The sequence below is a fragment of the Pristis pectinata genome, chromosome 3 (assembly GCF_009764475.1).
Source record: "Pristis pectinata isolate sPriPec2 chromosome 3, sPriPec2.1.pri, whole genome shotgun sequence".
NCBI classification, from domain to species: domain Eukaryota; kingdom Metazoa; phylum Chordata; class Chondrichthyes; order Rhinopristiformes; family Pristidae; genus Pristis; species Pristis pectinata.
Genome location: NC_067407.1, coordinates 4,689,561 through 4,704,830, shown reverse-complemented (window position 1 = coordinate 4,704,830; position 15,270 = coordinate 4,689,561). Strand labels below are relative to the sequence as shown.

At 46.4% G+C, this 15,270-nt stretch overlaps 1 protein-coding gene across 7 annotated transcripts in view; it reads right to left on the bottom strand.

Moving 5' to 3' along the window:
- The window catches only part of ttll7 (tubulin tyrosine ligase-like family, member 7), a 215,743-nt gene that overhangs the window by 86,738 nt on the left and 113,735 nt on the right, over positions 1-15,270 (bottom strand). For all 7 annotated transcript variants that reach the window (XM_052010663.1, XM_052010662.1, XM_052010668.1 and 4 more), the window contains 2 exons: positions 9,384-9,600; positions 3,138-3,302 (listed from right to left, as the gene is read on the bottom strand). In XM_052010663.1, the coding sequence (XP_051866623.1) occupies positions 3,138-3,302; positions 9,384-9,600 (382 nt within the window). The remainder of the gene's footprint in view (positions 1-3,137; positions 3,303-9,383; positions 9,601-15,270) is intronic.

The following is a 15,270-nucleotide window of genomic DNA, read 5'->3' as shown; positions in this document are numbered from 1 at the left end:
CGGTGATGACCTGTCCTGCCTACTGTAGTGGGGTGTCTGTCCCCCAACAACTTTGAAATAGGAGTTAGAACAGTGCAGCACAGGAACAGGCCCTTCGGCCCACAATGTTGTACCGAACTAATTAAACTCAGAATTAAACGCCTAACTAAACTAAATCCCTTCTGCCTGCACAATGTCCATACCCCTCCATTCTCTGCACATTCATGTGCCTATCTAAGAGCCTCGTAAACACCTCTTATCATATTTGTCTTCACCACCACCCCTGGCAGCGCATTCCAGGCACCCACCACTCTCTGTGTAAAAAACTTGACCCACACATCTCCTTTGAACTTTCCCCCTCTCACCTTAAATGCATGCCCTCTAGTATTAGACATTTAGAACCTGGGAAAAAGATACTGGCTGTCTACTCTATCTATGCCTTTCATAATCTTATAAACTTCCAACAGGTCTCCCCTCAGCCTCTGCCACTCCAGAGAAAACAACACAAGTTTGTCCAACTTCTCCTTAGAGCACATGCCCTCTAATCCAGACAGCATCCTGGTAAACCTCTTCTGCACCTGCTCCAAAGCCTCCACATCCTTCCTATAATGGAGTGACCAGAATTGAATGCAATACTCCAGATGCAGCCTAATTAGAGTTTTATAAAGCTGCAACATAACTTCCTGATTCTTGAACTCAATGCCTCGACCAATAACATCAATCACTGCCTTCCTTACTGCTCCATCAACCTGTGCAGCCACTTTCAGGGAGCTGTGGACTTGGACCCCAAGATTCCTCTGTACATCAACACTGTTAGGCCATTAACAGTGCACTGCCCTTTTTACATTTGATCTCCCAAAGTTCAACACCTCATACTTGTCCAGATTAAACTCCATCTGACATTTCTCCGCTCATACGATCCATATCCCGCTTTATCCTTTGGCAATTTTCCACAACACCACCAATCCTTGTATCATCTGTGACATCTGCAGATTCCAGCACCTGCAGAATTTCTTGTCTCATCTGTGAAGTTGTGGGGTCCTTCACATCCTTCACAGAGGGTGGAGGGACCTTGGTTTAATGGCAGGTTGAAAAGGCAGAACCCTCAACATTGGCCACTCCGATAGAGTGTTGGTCAGTATACTGTACCCCAGAGAGGGACCACAACATAACTTCCTACCACATGTAAACAGGCTATCAATTGTGCAGGTGTGTCTGTGTATGTAGGAGTCTGTGTGCAGTCTCAGAGTCTGTGGGCATGAGTCTGTGTGCACTTGTGTCTGTACGAGTTTGTGTCTTTTATCTACATGTGTTTATGTTTGTATCTATACATCTGTATGCATGTGTGTCTGTGTACACATTGTGTGTGCATCTGTCTGTTCATATATCTGTGAAAGCTTGTATCTGTAGGTGTATCTATATGCACAGATGGCTGTGTGGTTGTATTGTGCATGTGTCTATATGTGCTTCTGTCTGCATACATGTGTGTGCATCTGTGTGTGTTCTCGTGTGTGTTTGTCTGTAAATGTGTGTGCCAATGTATGTTATATGTACACCTGCTTGTCTGTTTAACACATCTGCACCTATCTATGTGTCATGTGTGTCTGTATGCACATATAATTGTACACAGAAAACTGTGTACAGTTCTGGTCTCCCTGTTATAGCAAAGATGACATTAAGTTGGAAAGAGTGCAAAGCAGATTTACGGGAATGTTACCAGGACTTGAGGGCCTGAGTTATAGGGAGAGGTTGGACAGGCTAGGACTTGATTCCTTGGGGTGTAAGGAGACTGAGGGGTGAACTTATAGAGATGTATAAAATCATGAGGGACATAGATGGGGTGAATGAACAAAGGCTTTTTCCCAGGGAAAGGGAATCAAAAACTAGAGGGAATAGGTTTAAAGAGAGAGGTGAAAGATTTAAAAGGGACCTGAGGAGCAAATTCTTCATGCAGAGGGTGGTGCGTGTATGGAACGAGCTGCCAGAGGAAGTGGTAGAGGCATGTACAATAACATTTAAAAGATATTGGGGCAGGTACATGGATAGGAAGGTTTAGAGGGATATGGGCCAAATGCAGGCAAATGGGAGTAGCTTAGATGGGCATCTTGGTCGGCATGGACGAGTTGGGCCGAAGGTGCTGTGTGACTCTATGACTCTAGTTCTCTGACCAGTTAGTTAAAATCTATGCCTCGTGATTTTTGACCCGTAAGAAGGATATTCATTTATATTTGTTCTATCCAAGAGCCTCATAAACTTCAATTAAGGCTACCTCCTCTGTTCCAGCCCATTCAAACTTTCCTCATAGCTACAGTTCTCCAGTCCCAGTGACACTCTCGTAAAACTCCTCTGGTGTAACATGTCCCACAGAGGCAGTATCAGACAAGAGAACTGACTTGGTGGTTGAAGGGGCAATTAAAAAGGTGGTGGAGAGCTTGATCATAGAGAGGGAGACTCTGAAGGCAGCAGTGAGAGAGGGGGCGAGGTTTAGAGAGGCCAGTGACAGAGCAATAAGCGTGCAGATGTACAAGAACGAGACAGCCTTGGAGCAGGTTACTGTGACAGAGAGGCCAATGGTCAGGCAACACTTGCATCTCACTCACCAAGCAACAGCTAGTAGCACCATCCACAGTAGAACCAGAATCCCTCCCCTTCGATGCATAGACCATAAGATGTAGGAGCAGAATTAGACCATTCAGCCCATCTGGTCTACTCCACCATTCAACCATGGCTGATGTTTCAACCCCATTCTCCTGCCTTCTCCCCGTAACCCTTAACCACCCCTCTTACCAATTAAGAACCCATCAATCTCTGCCTAAAATACACCCAGTGACTTGGCCTCCACAGCCCTCTGTGGCAACCAATTCCACAGATTCACCACCTTCTGGCAGAAGAAATTCCTCCTCATCTCGATTTTAAAGGGATGTCCCTTTATTCTGAGGCTGTGTCCTCAGATCTTAGACTCTCCCACTGATGGAAACATCCTCTCCACGTCCACTTAGAGCATATGGGGCAGCGTTCTGGGGTCAGTGGGCCCCTACATGCTGAGCCAAGATTAGATCAGCCACGATCTTACTTCACGACAGAACGAGCTCGAGGAACCAGCCTCTGCTCCTGTTCCTACTGTTGTTAGAGGAAGCTCAGTCAGTGACAATACTCACAGAGACATCGTTCCAGAACTTCGCCACGTCATAGTCATTGGTTCGAAGGAATTCGGTGAACCACCTGATCGACCTCTTGCTGCCCCGGTCCGCCTGCTCTGCTCGGCCAAAGTTTTCGTTGTGCTTGTTGACTGAATAATTGGTCAAGTGCATGAACAGCTGGCTCTGCAAAGGTTGGATCAAAAGAAAGGCCAGTCAGAATAACCCTGTTGTTGCTCTTCGCTGCAACTCCAGATGGATCTCTTTCTTTGGCAGTCCCTCGGAGTGAAGGATGAGTTGTTCTACTCTGGTTCTGGGTTCTGGGAGATGGCTGGGCACGTCCCTTTTGACCCTCACCAACTTTTATTGATGCACCATAGAAAGCATCCTATCTGGATGCATCACAGCTTGGTATTGCAACTACTCTGCTCGGGGCCGCAAGAAACTGCAGGGAGCTGTGGACACAGCCCGGCGCGTCACAGAAACCAGCCTCCCCTCCATGGACTCTGTCTTTACCTCTCGCTGTCTTGGTGAAGCAGCCAACATAATCAAAGACCCCAGCCACCCGGATCATTCTCTCTTCTCTCCTCTCCCATCAGGCAGAAGATTCAGGAGCCCGAGGGCGTACCACCAGGCTTAAGGACAGCTTCTATCCCACTGTGATAAGACTATTGAATGGTTCCCTTATACGATGAGATGGATTCTTGACCTCATAATCTACCTTGTTTTGACCTTGTACCTTATTATCTACCTGCAATGCACTACCCTGTAGCTGTGACACTTTACTCCATATTCTATCATTGTTTTTACCCTGTACTACCTCAATGCACTGTGTAATGAATTGACCTGTACGATCGGTATGCAAGACAAGTTTTTCACTGTACCTCGGTACAAGTGACAATAATAAACTAATTCCAATGCAAGTTCTTTTAACGTGTGGTGGCCATTGCATGCCAGCTACCATACGGATTAGACAGAGTGAGGTCTTGGTCCAGTTGGTCCAATGGCAAGAAGGTCAAAAGCAATTGGAAGCTAGACTCATTCGGACATATTTATCATGTAGCTGTATGTGCACACACACAGTCTCAGCACATAGACACGCACTAAGCACATATACACCCACACAATCTGAGCACTCACACAAACACACATACACACAGATACAGAGGCACAAGGGACTGCAGATACCAAAATGAGGAGCAACACACAAAATGCTGGAATAACTCAGCGGGTCAGGCAGCATCTGTGGACAGTCGACATTTCAGGTCAAGACCCTTGAGCTGGACTCACAGATACACCCTGACCACATGTACATGAGCAGACACACCTTTTCCCTTCCCCTCCCACCCCCGTCCCCCCAAATCACTCCCATGCCACAGTTGACACCACAACATACTTTGATGCAATGGTTTGAAAGTGCAGACACACTCAGTGCAACAGATTCTGTTAACCTGGAAAGAGTGCAGAGAAGATTTACAAGGATGTTGTCAGGGCTCGAGGGACTGGGTTATAGGGAGAGGTTGGATGTGCTAGGTCGTTAATCCTTGGAGCATAGGAGACTGAGGGGTGACCTTATGGAGGCGTATAAAATCATGAGGGGCATAGATATGGTGAATGCGCACATTCTTTTTCCCAGTGTTGGGGAATCAAGAACTAGAGGGCATAGGTTTAAGGTGAGAGGGGAGAAATTTAATAGGAACTTGAGGGGAAACTTTTCCACACAGAGGGTGGTGCATATATAGAATGAGCTGCCAGAGGAAGTGGTTGAGACAGGTACAATAACAACATTTAACAGACATTTTGATAAGTACATGGATAGGAAGGTTCAGAGGAATATGGGCCAAATGCAGGCAAATGGGACTACCTTAGACTGGCATCTTGGTCAGCATGGACCAGTTGGATGGAAGAACCTGTTTCCAAAGGACATCTTTCCTATAGCAGGACAACCAAAACTGAACACTATACTCCAAGTGTGGACTCACCAGCGTCCTGTACAACCACACCATGACCTTCAACTTCTATATTCATTGTCCTGACTGATGAAGGCTAGGGTGCTAAAAGCCTTCTTCACTACCCTGTCTACCTCTGACTCCACTTTCAGGGAACCATGTACTTTTACTCCTAGGTCCCTCTGTCCTACAACACTCCCCAGCGTCCTGCCGTTCACTGTGAATGTCCTACCTGGATTTGACTTTCCAAAATGCAACATCTTGCGCTTCTCTGAATTAAACTCCATTTGCCATTCCTCAGCCCACTTACCCAGCTGATCAAGATCCCACTGTAATTCTTGATAACTTTCAATTGTTTTCACCTGCACTAAAATACACAGATTGGAAGTGGATTACAGAAGAGAAACAAGTGCAAAAACAGACTGCTGGAGGAACTCGAGAGATCTTGGGGTCCGAGTCCATAGCTCCCTGAAAGTGGCAACACAAGTAGATAGGGTAGTAAAGAAGGCATACAGCATGCTTGCCTTCATTGGACGGGGCACTGAGTACAAGAGTCAGGAAGTCACATTGCAGCTGTATAAAACTTTGGTTAGGTCGCACTTGGAGTATTGTGTGCAGTTCTGGTCGCCCCATTACAGGAAGGATGTGGAGGCTTTGGAGAGGGTGTAGAAGAGGTTCACCAGGATGCTGCCTGGATTAGAGGGCATGTGCTATAAGGAGAGGTTGGACAAACTTGGGTTGTTTTCTCTGGAGTGTCGGAGGCTGAGGGGAGACCTGACAGAAGTTTATAAAATTATGAAAGGCATAGCTAGAGTAGATAGTCAGTATCTTCTTCCCAGGGTCAAAATGTCAAATACTAGAGGGCATGTATTTCAGGTGAGAGGGGGTAAGTTTAAAGAAAATGTACGGGGTACCTGGAACAGGCTGCCAGGGGTGGTGGTGGAAGCAGATACGATAGTGGCATTTAAGAGATATTTAGACAGGCACATGAACAGGCAGGAAATTAAGGGATATGGATCATGTGCAGGCAGATAGGTTTAGTTTAATTTGGCACATGGTCAGCACAGACATTGTGGGCCGAAGGGCCTGTTCCCGTGCAGTACTGTTCTACGTTTAATGTTCTATGCATGAGCAGCATCTGTGGGGGGGAAAGGATTTGTCGATGTTTCAGGTTGAGCCCTTGTACTAGGGCATTTGTGCATTTGGTAGGGTTTCTGCCTGACATTGTGCTGGAAGCAGAAGCTCTCAAAATGTTCACACAGGACCTGGATGAACCAGATCGGGCTACAGACCAAGAGCTGGGAACTGCGATGAGCTGGAAATCCTAAACAGCCTCTTTCTGTGCCTTAAAAGTCTATGATTCTACTTCAAAACAAGTGCTGTGGGAACTTTTACATCCACCTCAGCAAGCAGGTAGGACCTCACTTCAACATCTCAACTGAGAGACTGTACCTCAGTCGTGAAGCACTCCCTCAGTACAGGCCTGGAGTGTCAGCCTGAATCTGTGTTTAAGGCTTTGGAGTAAGCCTGGATGCAGAATGTTCTACAGAGAGACAGGACTGTTGCCAATTGAACCACGGTTTAAAACTCACACAACTTAAGCAGAACTATTTTCGGAAGTCCAGGTCCAAGGTATAATGGTGTGTTTTGCAATTAGCCTGTTAATTAGTTGCAGATTAAGAGGCAAATGTGTAACCTGGAACCATCTGCTGCAGCCGGCTTTATAAGAAAGTATAATGGCATGCACTTTCCCCTGGATTGGCAGTTTCAACCACGCTCTGTAGACCCAGTGCTGAGTTTGCCACTCATCAGCAGACTGGAATCATTCCTTTATTCTCAGACATTCTAAGCAGTTTTACTGCACAGAAATGGCCCATTCAGCCCAGATTGTCCATGGCCAGTCTACGCTAATCCCATCTGCCTGCGTTTGGTCGGTATACCCCTACACCTTTCCTATCCAAGTATTGGTATTGATATTGGTTTTGGTTTATTATTGTCACTTGTAGAGTGAAAAACTTGTCTTGCATACCAATCATACAGATCAATTCATAACACAGTGCATTGAGGTAGTACAGGTAAAAATAATAACAGTACAAAGTGTCACAGCTACAGAGAAAGTGCAGTCACAGGTAGACAATAAGATGCAAGGTCATAACAAGGTATATTGTGAGGTCAAGAGTCCATCTCATCGTATAAGGGGACCATTCAATAGTCTTATCACAGTGGGATAGAAGCTGTCCTTGAGCCTGGTGGTATGTGCCCTCAGGCTCCCGTACCTTCTGCCTGATGGGAGAGGAGAGAAGAGAGAATGAGCCGGGTGGGTGGGGTCTTTGATTATGCTGGCTGCTTCACCAAGGCAGCGAGAAGTATAGACAGAGTCCATGGAGGGGAGGCTGGTTTCCGTGATGTGCTGGGCTGTGTCCACAACTCTCTGCAATTTCTTGTCCAAATGTCTTTTAAACATTATATTTTTATCTGCCTCTATCACCTCTTCTGATAACTCATTACATATACCCATTACCTTCTGTGTGAAAAAACTTACCACTCAAAGTTTTAAATTTCTCCCCTCTCACCTTATACCTGTGCCCTCTTGTTTGAGTATCTCTTGCCCTGGGAAAAAGACCCTAACTACCTACCCTATCTATGCCCCTCATAATTTTATAAACCTGTATAAGGTCAGCCCTCAGACTCCTACGTTCCAGCGAGAATAAACCACCATCTCCAATCTCTCCTTGTAACTCCACCCGTCCATTCCAGGCAACATCCCTGTCAATCTCTTCTGCACGCTCTCTATTGCTACCACGCCCTGCCTGTGGTTCGGTGACCAGAACTGTACCCAATACTGCAAGCACAGCGTAACCAGTGTTTTGTTATGAGTGATTGCAGGTGGGTGATGGGGGAGCTGGCGAGGTGGGTGTGTGATGGGGGAGGGTGTCAGTGTACAGGATGAGGGTGGATTGGTTAGTGATGGTGATGGTGGGGTTGCAGAGGGTTTCTGGGAAGGGGATGGATGGAGAGGGTGTTGTCAGTGATCTGCAGTGGTGTGTGCAGTGGGGGTGGTATTGATGTAAGTTGGGAATGTGGGAAAAGATTTGTGGGGGAATGGGATGGCTCCGTGAGATGCCAAAGACTCAATGGGCCAAATGGCCTCCTTCTCCATTGTAAGGAAGTATGAAGATGTGGAAATGTGGATCATGGTGCGAGACAGGCTTGGTAAAACCAGAGTCACATTGTATAGAACACGGGAGTTTTTATTCATTCAAAGGATGTGGGCTTCGCCTGCTGAGCCAGCATTTAATTTCCTGTCCCTAGTTGCCCTTGAGAAGGTGGTGGTGAGCTGCCCTCTTGAACCGCTGCAGTCCTTGAGGTGTGGGTGTACCCCCGATACTGTTAGGAAGGGTGTTCCGGGACTTTTGACCCTGACAGTGGGGTCAAGTGGGTCTGGTGGGGACAAGGCCAAGTCATTGGGTCTATTTAAGGCAGAGATTGATAGGTTCTTGATTGGTGAGGTGGGTAAGGGTTACGGGGAGAAGGCAGGAGAATGGGGTTGAAAAAAAATCAGCTTTGAGTGAATGGCAGAACAGACCCGATGGGCCAAATGGCCTAATTCTGCTCCTATACCTTATGATCTTGTGGTCACATCCTTGCTGTAGTGTGGCAACCAGAATGTATACAATACTCCAAGTTGAGTCATAAAAAGATACAGCAGAGAAACAGACCCTTCAGCCCACCGAGTCTGTGCCAACCACCAACCACCCATTTACACTAATTCTACATGAATCCCATTTTATTCTCCCCACATTCCCATCAACTCCCCCCAGATTCTACCCCTCACCCACAAACTCGGGGCGATTTACAGCGGCCAATTAACCTACTGACCCACAGGGAAACCCACTCAGTCACAGGGAGAACATGCAAACTCCACATGGACAGCACCAGAGGTCAGGATTGAACCCAGGTTGCTGGGAACCAATCACCTTATCAAAGTCTTCCTTTCAGTATGCAAGTGAGACCCCAAACTTCCTGTCAATGTAGGCCTCTGTTTCACTCCCACTTTGATCTCGATGTCTTTGGCTTCCAACAAAATACAATGTGACCCCAAGAACCAACCTTGGGATCATCTTCTGACTCGGCACATTACAGCCTTCGACACTCAACAATAGTTTCACACAAATGTCGCGCATTGACCTGAAATAGTCGTTTCTATCTCCAGTCATCGCCTGACCCGCTGAGTGTTTCTAGTGTTATATTTCAGCTGTGATATTTTGTTTCTGGACACCAAACCTTACTAAAATCCTCGGAGTCAGAATCGTCTTACCAGGTTGGCGTCGGTGGGTGCATGGTATTTCTCTGTGCCCATACGCACCAGTCCGTCATTATACAAGAATATCCGCAAGGGGTCACAAGAGGTCACCAGGATGTAGATGCGGAGGTCAAACTTGTAACCTTCCAGGAGGAATGGCTTGTCCAGGTACTCCTGCACTATTAAGTGTTCATGAGCCTGTAGTTTATCTCCATTTCTTATCAATGAGATTCTGGACAGAAATAGAGAGCACATGAGAAGTCACAGGGTAGGTTTGGCTCATGAGGTCACTCTCAGTCCATCCTCCTGAATGGCAGCTATCACATCTTACCGCTGGTTCTTCAGTAAAGGTCACCTGGAGACGCATTTATGAGAATGAGACCCAGCAGAGGGGGCATAATTTTTCCCGGCGCGGGTGTCCTTGGAGAGGGAGCACGCGGTATCCGCTGGCACCCTGGTTGAGTTCCGTGCTCGGTGGGCCCCTCAGGGGATCGCGTGTGTCGTGGATGGTGAGAATGCGATTCTTCTCTGCAGTGTTGCACGTGCGTTTAGCGGGTGTTAGTTAGTGTTATTTTGCTGTAGTTATGTAGATGCTTAATTTGTTTTCTTCTCTTCTGTTTTAATTGTATTTTTGACACTGGTTGTCCTTCTGTAGTGCTTTTAGCTATTAAACATTTATATAATAATTTAAAAAGGGGCATAATTTTAAGGTGATTGGAGGAAGGTTTAAGGGGGAAGTTTTTTTACACAGAGAGTGGTGGGTGCGTGGAACGCACTGCCGGCAGAGGTTATGGGGGACATTAGGGACATTTAAGAGATTCTTAGATCGACACATGAATGATTGAAAAATGGAGGGCTATGTGGGAGGGAAGGGTTAGATAGATCTTAGAGCAGGATAAAACGTCAGCACAACATCGTGGGCCGAAGGACCTGTACTGTGCTGTAATGTTCTATGTTCTGTAATAAAACTCCGATAATCTGCTATCCGACTGTTCAGAAATCGTGATGGTTCGGCACCTGGCTCACTTGATGATAAGATAAGATCTCTTTATTAGTCACATGTACATCGAAACACACAGTGAAATGCATCTTTTTGCATAGAGTGTTCTGGGGGGAGCCCGCAAGTGTCGCCACGCTTCCAGGGCCAACATAGCACGCCCACAACTTCCTAACCCATACGTCTTTGGAATGTGGGAGGAAACCGGAGCACCCAGAGGAAACCCACACAGACACGGGGAGAACATACAAACTCTTTACAGACAGTGGCCGGAATTGAACCTGGGTCACTGGTGCTGTAATAGCATTATGCTAACTGCTACACTACCGTGCCTGCCTTTACCCTGTGAGCTTCACACGAGCAAGAGGTTTCACTGCACTCTGGTGTATGTAACAACAAACTAATCTGATCTGAAATCCCCAGGGTGCTGGATTATCGGAGTTTTACCGTGCTGATCTGGAGCACTGAGCTGGACTAGGAGCTCAAGTCACCACAGTGTATTCATTGATAGAACATGGGCTTCACTGGCAAGTTGGTCCCTGGGGAGTGCTGTAGAACAGAGGGATCTCGGAGTACAAGTACATGGTTCCCTGAAAGTGGCGTGGCAGGTAGACAGGTTGGTGAAGAAGGCTTTTGGCACGCTGGCTTTGATCAGTCAGGGCATTCAGTATAGAAGTTGGGATGTTATGTCGCAGTTGTACATGACATTGGTGAAGCCATATTTGGATACTGTGTTCATTTTTGGTCACCCTGATATGGGAAAGATGCCATTAAGCTGGAAAGAGTGCAAAGGAGATTTACAAGGATGTTGCTGGGACTTGAGGGAGTGAGGTTGATCAGGTTGAGATTTTTCTCATTGGAGCATAGGAGACTGAGGGGTGACCTAATAGAGGTGTATAAAATCATGAGGGGTATAGATAGGGTCAATGCACACAGTCTTTTTCCCAGGGTTGGGAAATCAAGAAGTGGAGGGCACAGGTTTAAGGTGAGAGGGGAGAGATTTAATCGGAACCTGAGGGACAACTTTTTCACCCAGAGGGTGGTCCGTACATGGAATGAGCTGCCAGGGGAAGTTGTTGAGGCAGATACATTAACAACATTTAAAATGTACTGGTACAGGTACATGGATAGGAAAGGTTTAGAGGGATCTGGGCCAAGTACGGGTAAATGGAACTAGCTTAGATGGGAGCAACACACACACACAATGCTGGAGGAACTCAGCAGGTCAGGCAGCATCTATGGAGGGAACTACGTTTCGGGCCGAGACCCTTTATCAGGACTGGAAAGAAAGAGGGCAGAAGCCAGAATAAAAGGGTGGAGGGAGAAGGAGGAGCATGAGCTGCCTGGTGATAGGTGAGTCCAGGTGAGGGGGGAAGGTTGGGGGGGTGGGGAAGTGTGAATGATGTGAGAAGCTGGGAGATGGAAGAGGCAAAGGGCTGAAGAAGATGGGATCTAATGGGAGAGGACGGTGAACTGTGGAATAAAGGGAAGGAGGTGGGGAACCTGAGGGAGGTCGGTGTGGCTGAGGGGCAGGTCAAGAGGGTGGGGAAGGGGAAAGACAGGGGGGAATGGGGCCAGAGGGATAAGGGAAAACTGAAGTGGGGGCGAAACGGGTGCAGTGGTTGCCGGAAGTTAGAGAAATCGATGTTGATGCTGTCGGATTGGAGACTCCCAAGTATCTGCATTTAGCCTCAACTTGGCAGTAGAGGAGGCCATGGACAGACACGTCACTGTGGGAATGGGAAGAGGACTTAAAATGGCCGGCCACCGGGAGATCCTGGCTCTTCCAGCAGACAAAGTGAAGGTGGTCGACAAAGTGAAAATGGGAAGCTCGGAAGGGAATCTTTGTCGGCATGGCCCAGTTGGGCCGAAGGACCTGTTTCCCTGCTGTATGACTCTATGACACTAAGTCCAGCATCTATTGTACACCTCCTAGCGGCTGCTGAACTGAGTTAAGAGCCATCCACCTTTATGGGTCTGGAGTCACATGTTGGTCAGACCAGGTAGGGACTGCACATTCCCTATCCTGAAGGACATCAATGATTTCAAGTCCTTCCCTTCAACCATTCGGTTCTTGAACACAACCCTAATCACTACAGTTTAGCAACACTATGACCACTTTGATCATAGAACATAGATCACTATAGCATAGTACAGGCCCTTCAGCCCACAAGGTTGTGCCTACATTTTATCCTGCTCTAAGATCTATCTAACCCTTCCCTCCCAAATGTTAACGCTTCATTCCCATTTCTCTATCATCCACTTTGCACTAAAATGGAATTTGTTTTCTTTTTGTTGTAACTGTGTTCTTTCTTATAAAAATTGCGTACAATTTATGTTTATGTTTTTCTTGTGAATGCTGCTTATCTGATGCTCTGTGCCTGTGATGCTGCTGCAAGTAAGTTTTTCATTGCACCTGTGCACACATGGACTTGTGTATGTGACCATAAACTCGACTTTGACTTCGGGTTTTCTTCAACGATCCAGTAGTTTGGTATTGGTATTGGTTTATTATTGTCACTTGTACCGAGGTACAGTGAAAAACTCGTCTTGCATACCGATCATACAGGTCAATTCATTACACAGTGCAGTTACATTGAGTTAGTACAGAGTGCATTGAGGTAGTACAGGTAAAACAGGTAAACAGTTTTGTGGTCAAAAGTTACTGGAGCTGGCTGTCCACTTTAGATTTATTTAATTACTTGAATTTAAATTCCCCAGCTGCAGTGGTAGAATGTGAACACATCGCTGAATCAGGTCGCCCCATCCTGGAACCTAACTGCAGGGCTACTATGAGCACAGTTTGGCCCCAAGACATTTGATCTGCCACTCTGACCTAGAGTCCAGCTGACCACCCAGTCTAAGGGGCAATGAGAGGTGGCCATGGGAAGGGGAATGGGTATTGGAGATCCGAAGCCCACCCCTTCCCCCAGCTGTGAACTGTGATCGTTTTAACCTTAATTGTACAGATTTACTGCTAAACTCGATGATAATAGAGGCTGCTTTCTTCATTGTCATGATGGAGACACTGGGCCTCCTCAGAACTATACGAAGATCTTAAGGCAGAAATGCAATAAGATGGCAGAACAATGACAGAACACACCTTCCTGTACAGCCACAGAAGGTCCAACTCCTCACCTTTTACCCCTTCCCTCCCCACACTTCAGGTACACAAACCCAGGTTACAAACGCCCGACTTATAGACAACCTTACATATGAACGAGCTCCCATAAATATTATTAAATTCAAACGAGAGCCAATCTTGAAAAATAAACCAGTTTACATGTAACCTCCCCACAGTAATCAGACACCATTAAGAACACAGGCTGCCAGTTTCACTGCAGAAGGCCACTTAAGAAATTTGCTTTGGAAATTGACAAGCAATCACTTCTATTGAAACGCACAATGATACTCTATTGATCAATCTAACAGCCGCTGATACTTCAAGCTCATTGATCCAGCCTTTGAGTGTGGGGCATCCTGACTCTGTACCATTGTAACTAGGCAGGGGAAAACAATAAATGTTCATGTTAATTGGCTCTCATCAACACCATTCATTACAGTACTGTGTATGGTTATCATATCAAGTGATTTTGTGACTTATGGACGTCTGTAAAAACAGAACCCCTTTGTAACCCAGGAACTGCCTGTGTTGGGATTTGTTGGGATCAATGCAGTCTGCTGTATTTGATGGTCATGATGTGTTCCCCCTCCACTTTGGGAGATGAACCATGGATCGGATGATTACCTCATCAAACTCCACTTTTTCTGATCGGCAGCAACAAGCTTCCAGTCGCCTATCAATCCATTTCTCTGTTTCACTCCCACTCCACCCTAGGTGTCCCTCACTGGCCCAACAATGCTCAGTATGAACCAGAGGACCAGCACCTCACCTTCTGACTAGGTACATTACAGACTTCTAGACTCAACAATGATTCAGTTCTATCAGATAATGAACATTTAGACTATTTTTAATTCTAATTTCCAGCACTCACCCCACATTTCATGAGTAATCTCAGATATTTCTCTGCACTGACCCTTCTCCAGACAGATATTTTGTTCTCCATGCAGCTTTCTTGAACTTTTGCACTATTACCTCTGATGTGAGTTAATCACCCCTGCCTTCTCCTACCCTGTCACAGAATGTTCCATCTTTCCTCCCTTCCCTCATCCCATGCTTTCCATTATCCCCAATGGTTCAACATTTCTGAAGATAGATCACGGCCCTGAAATGTCAGAATTGGTAATTGGTTTATTATTGTCACATGTACTGAGATGCAGTGAACAAGTTTGTTTGTGTGCCGTCCAAGTAGATCATTCCATTCGTAAGCCTGTTCCTGTGCTGTACTGTTCTACGTTCTATGAGAATCAATAGTCTTTGCAGATTCTTTGGATGTGTCTGGCAATATTTAATGCAGATTTCAATCTCTCCCTCTCCACTTTATATTTTATTCCAGCTTCCTTCACTGTCACCATTGGGAAACAAGCTCACAACAAGGTACTACAATGCTTCAGGAGGGCAGAGTCCGCACAGATGCCCAACAGAGAGAGCCCACTATGATCTTCTAAAAGAGAACGAAATAAAACTCGTGCCTCCGAGGCAATCCTGCACCTTGCTAAGATTGACTAGCGTGAGAAATGGAAAACCCAATAATGATAGCCCTCGGTCGAAGGCTCACAAGCAGAGCATTTGGCTGGAGGTGGAGAGTGCTTGAAGTCAACAGGGGTGTCACCAGTGAAGATTACTCAATTCAGTGCCGCTAAGATGCCTGAAATTAAGGACTGGTTTAACAGTGAGTGGCATCCAAATACTGCAGCTACTGCCTCTGTCCAGATGGCAGTTCAGTGGGACATTAACATCAGCAGGATGCTTGCAGAGAGACAGACAACAGCACACAGCATGCC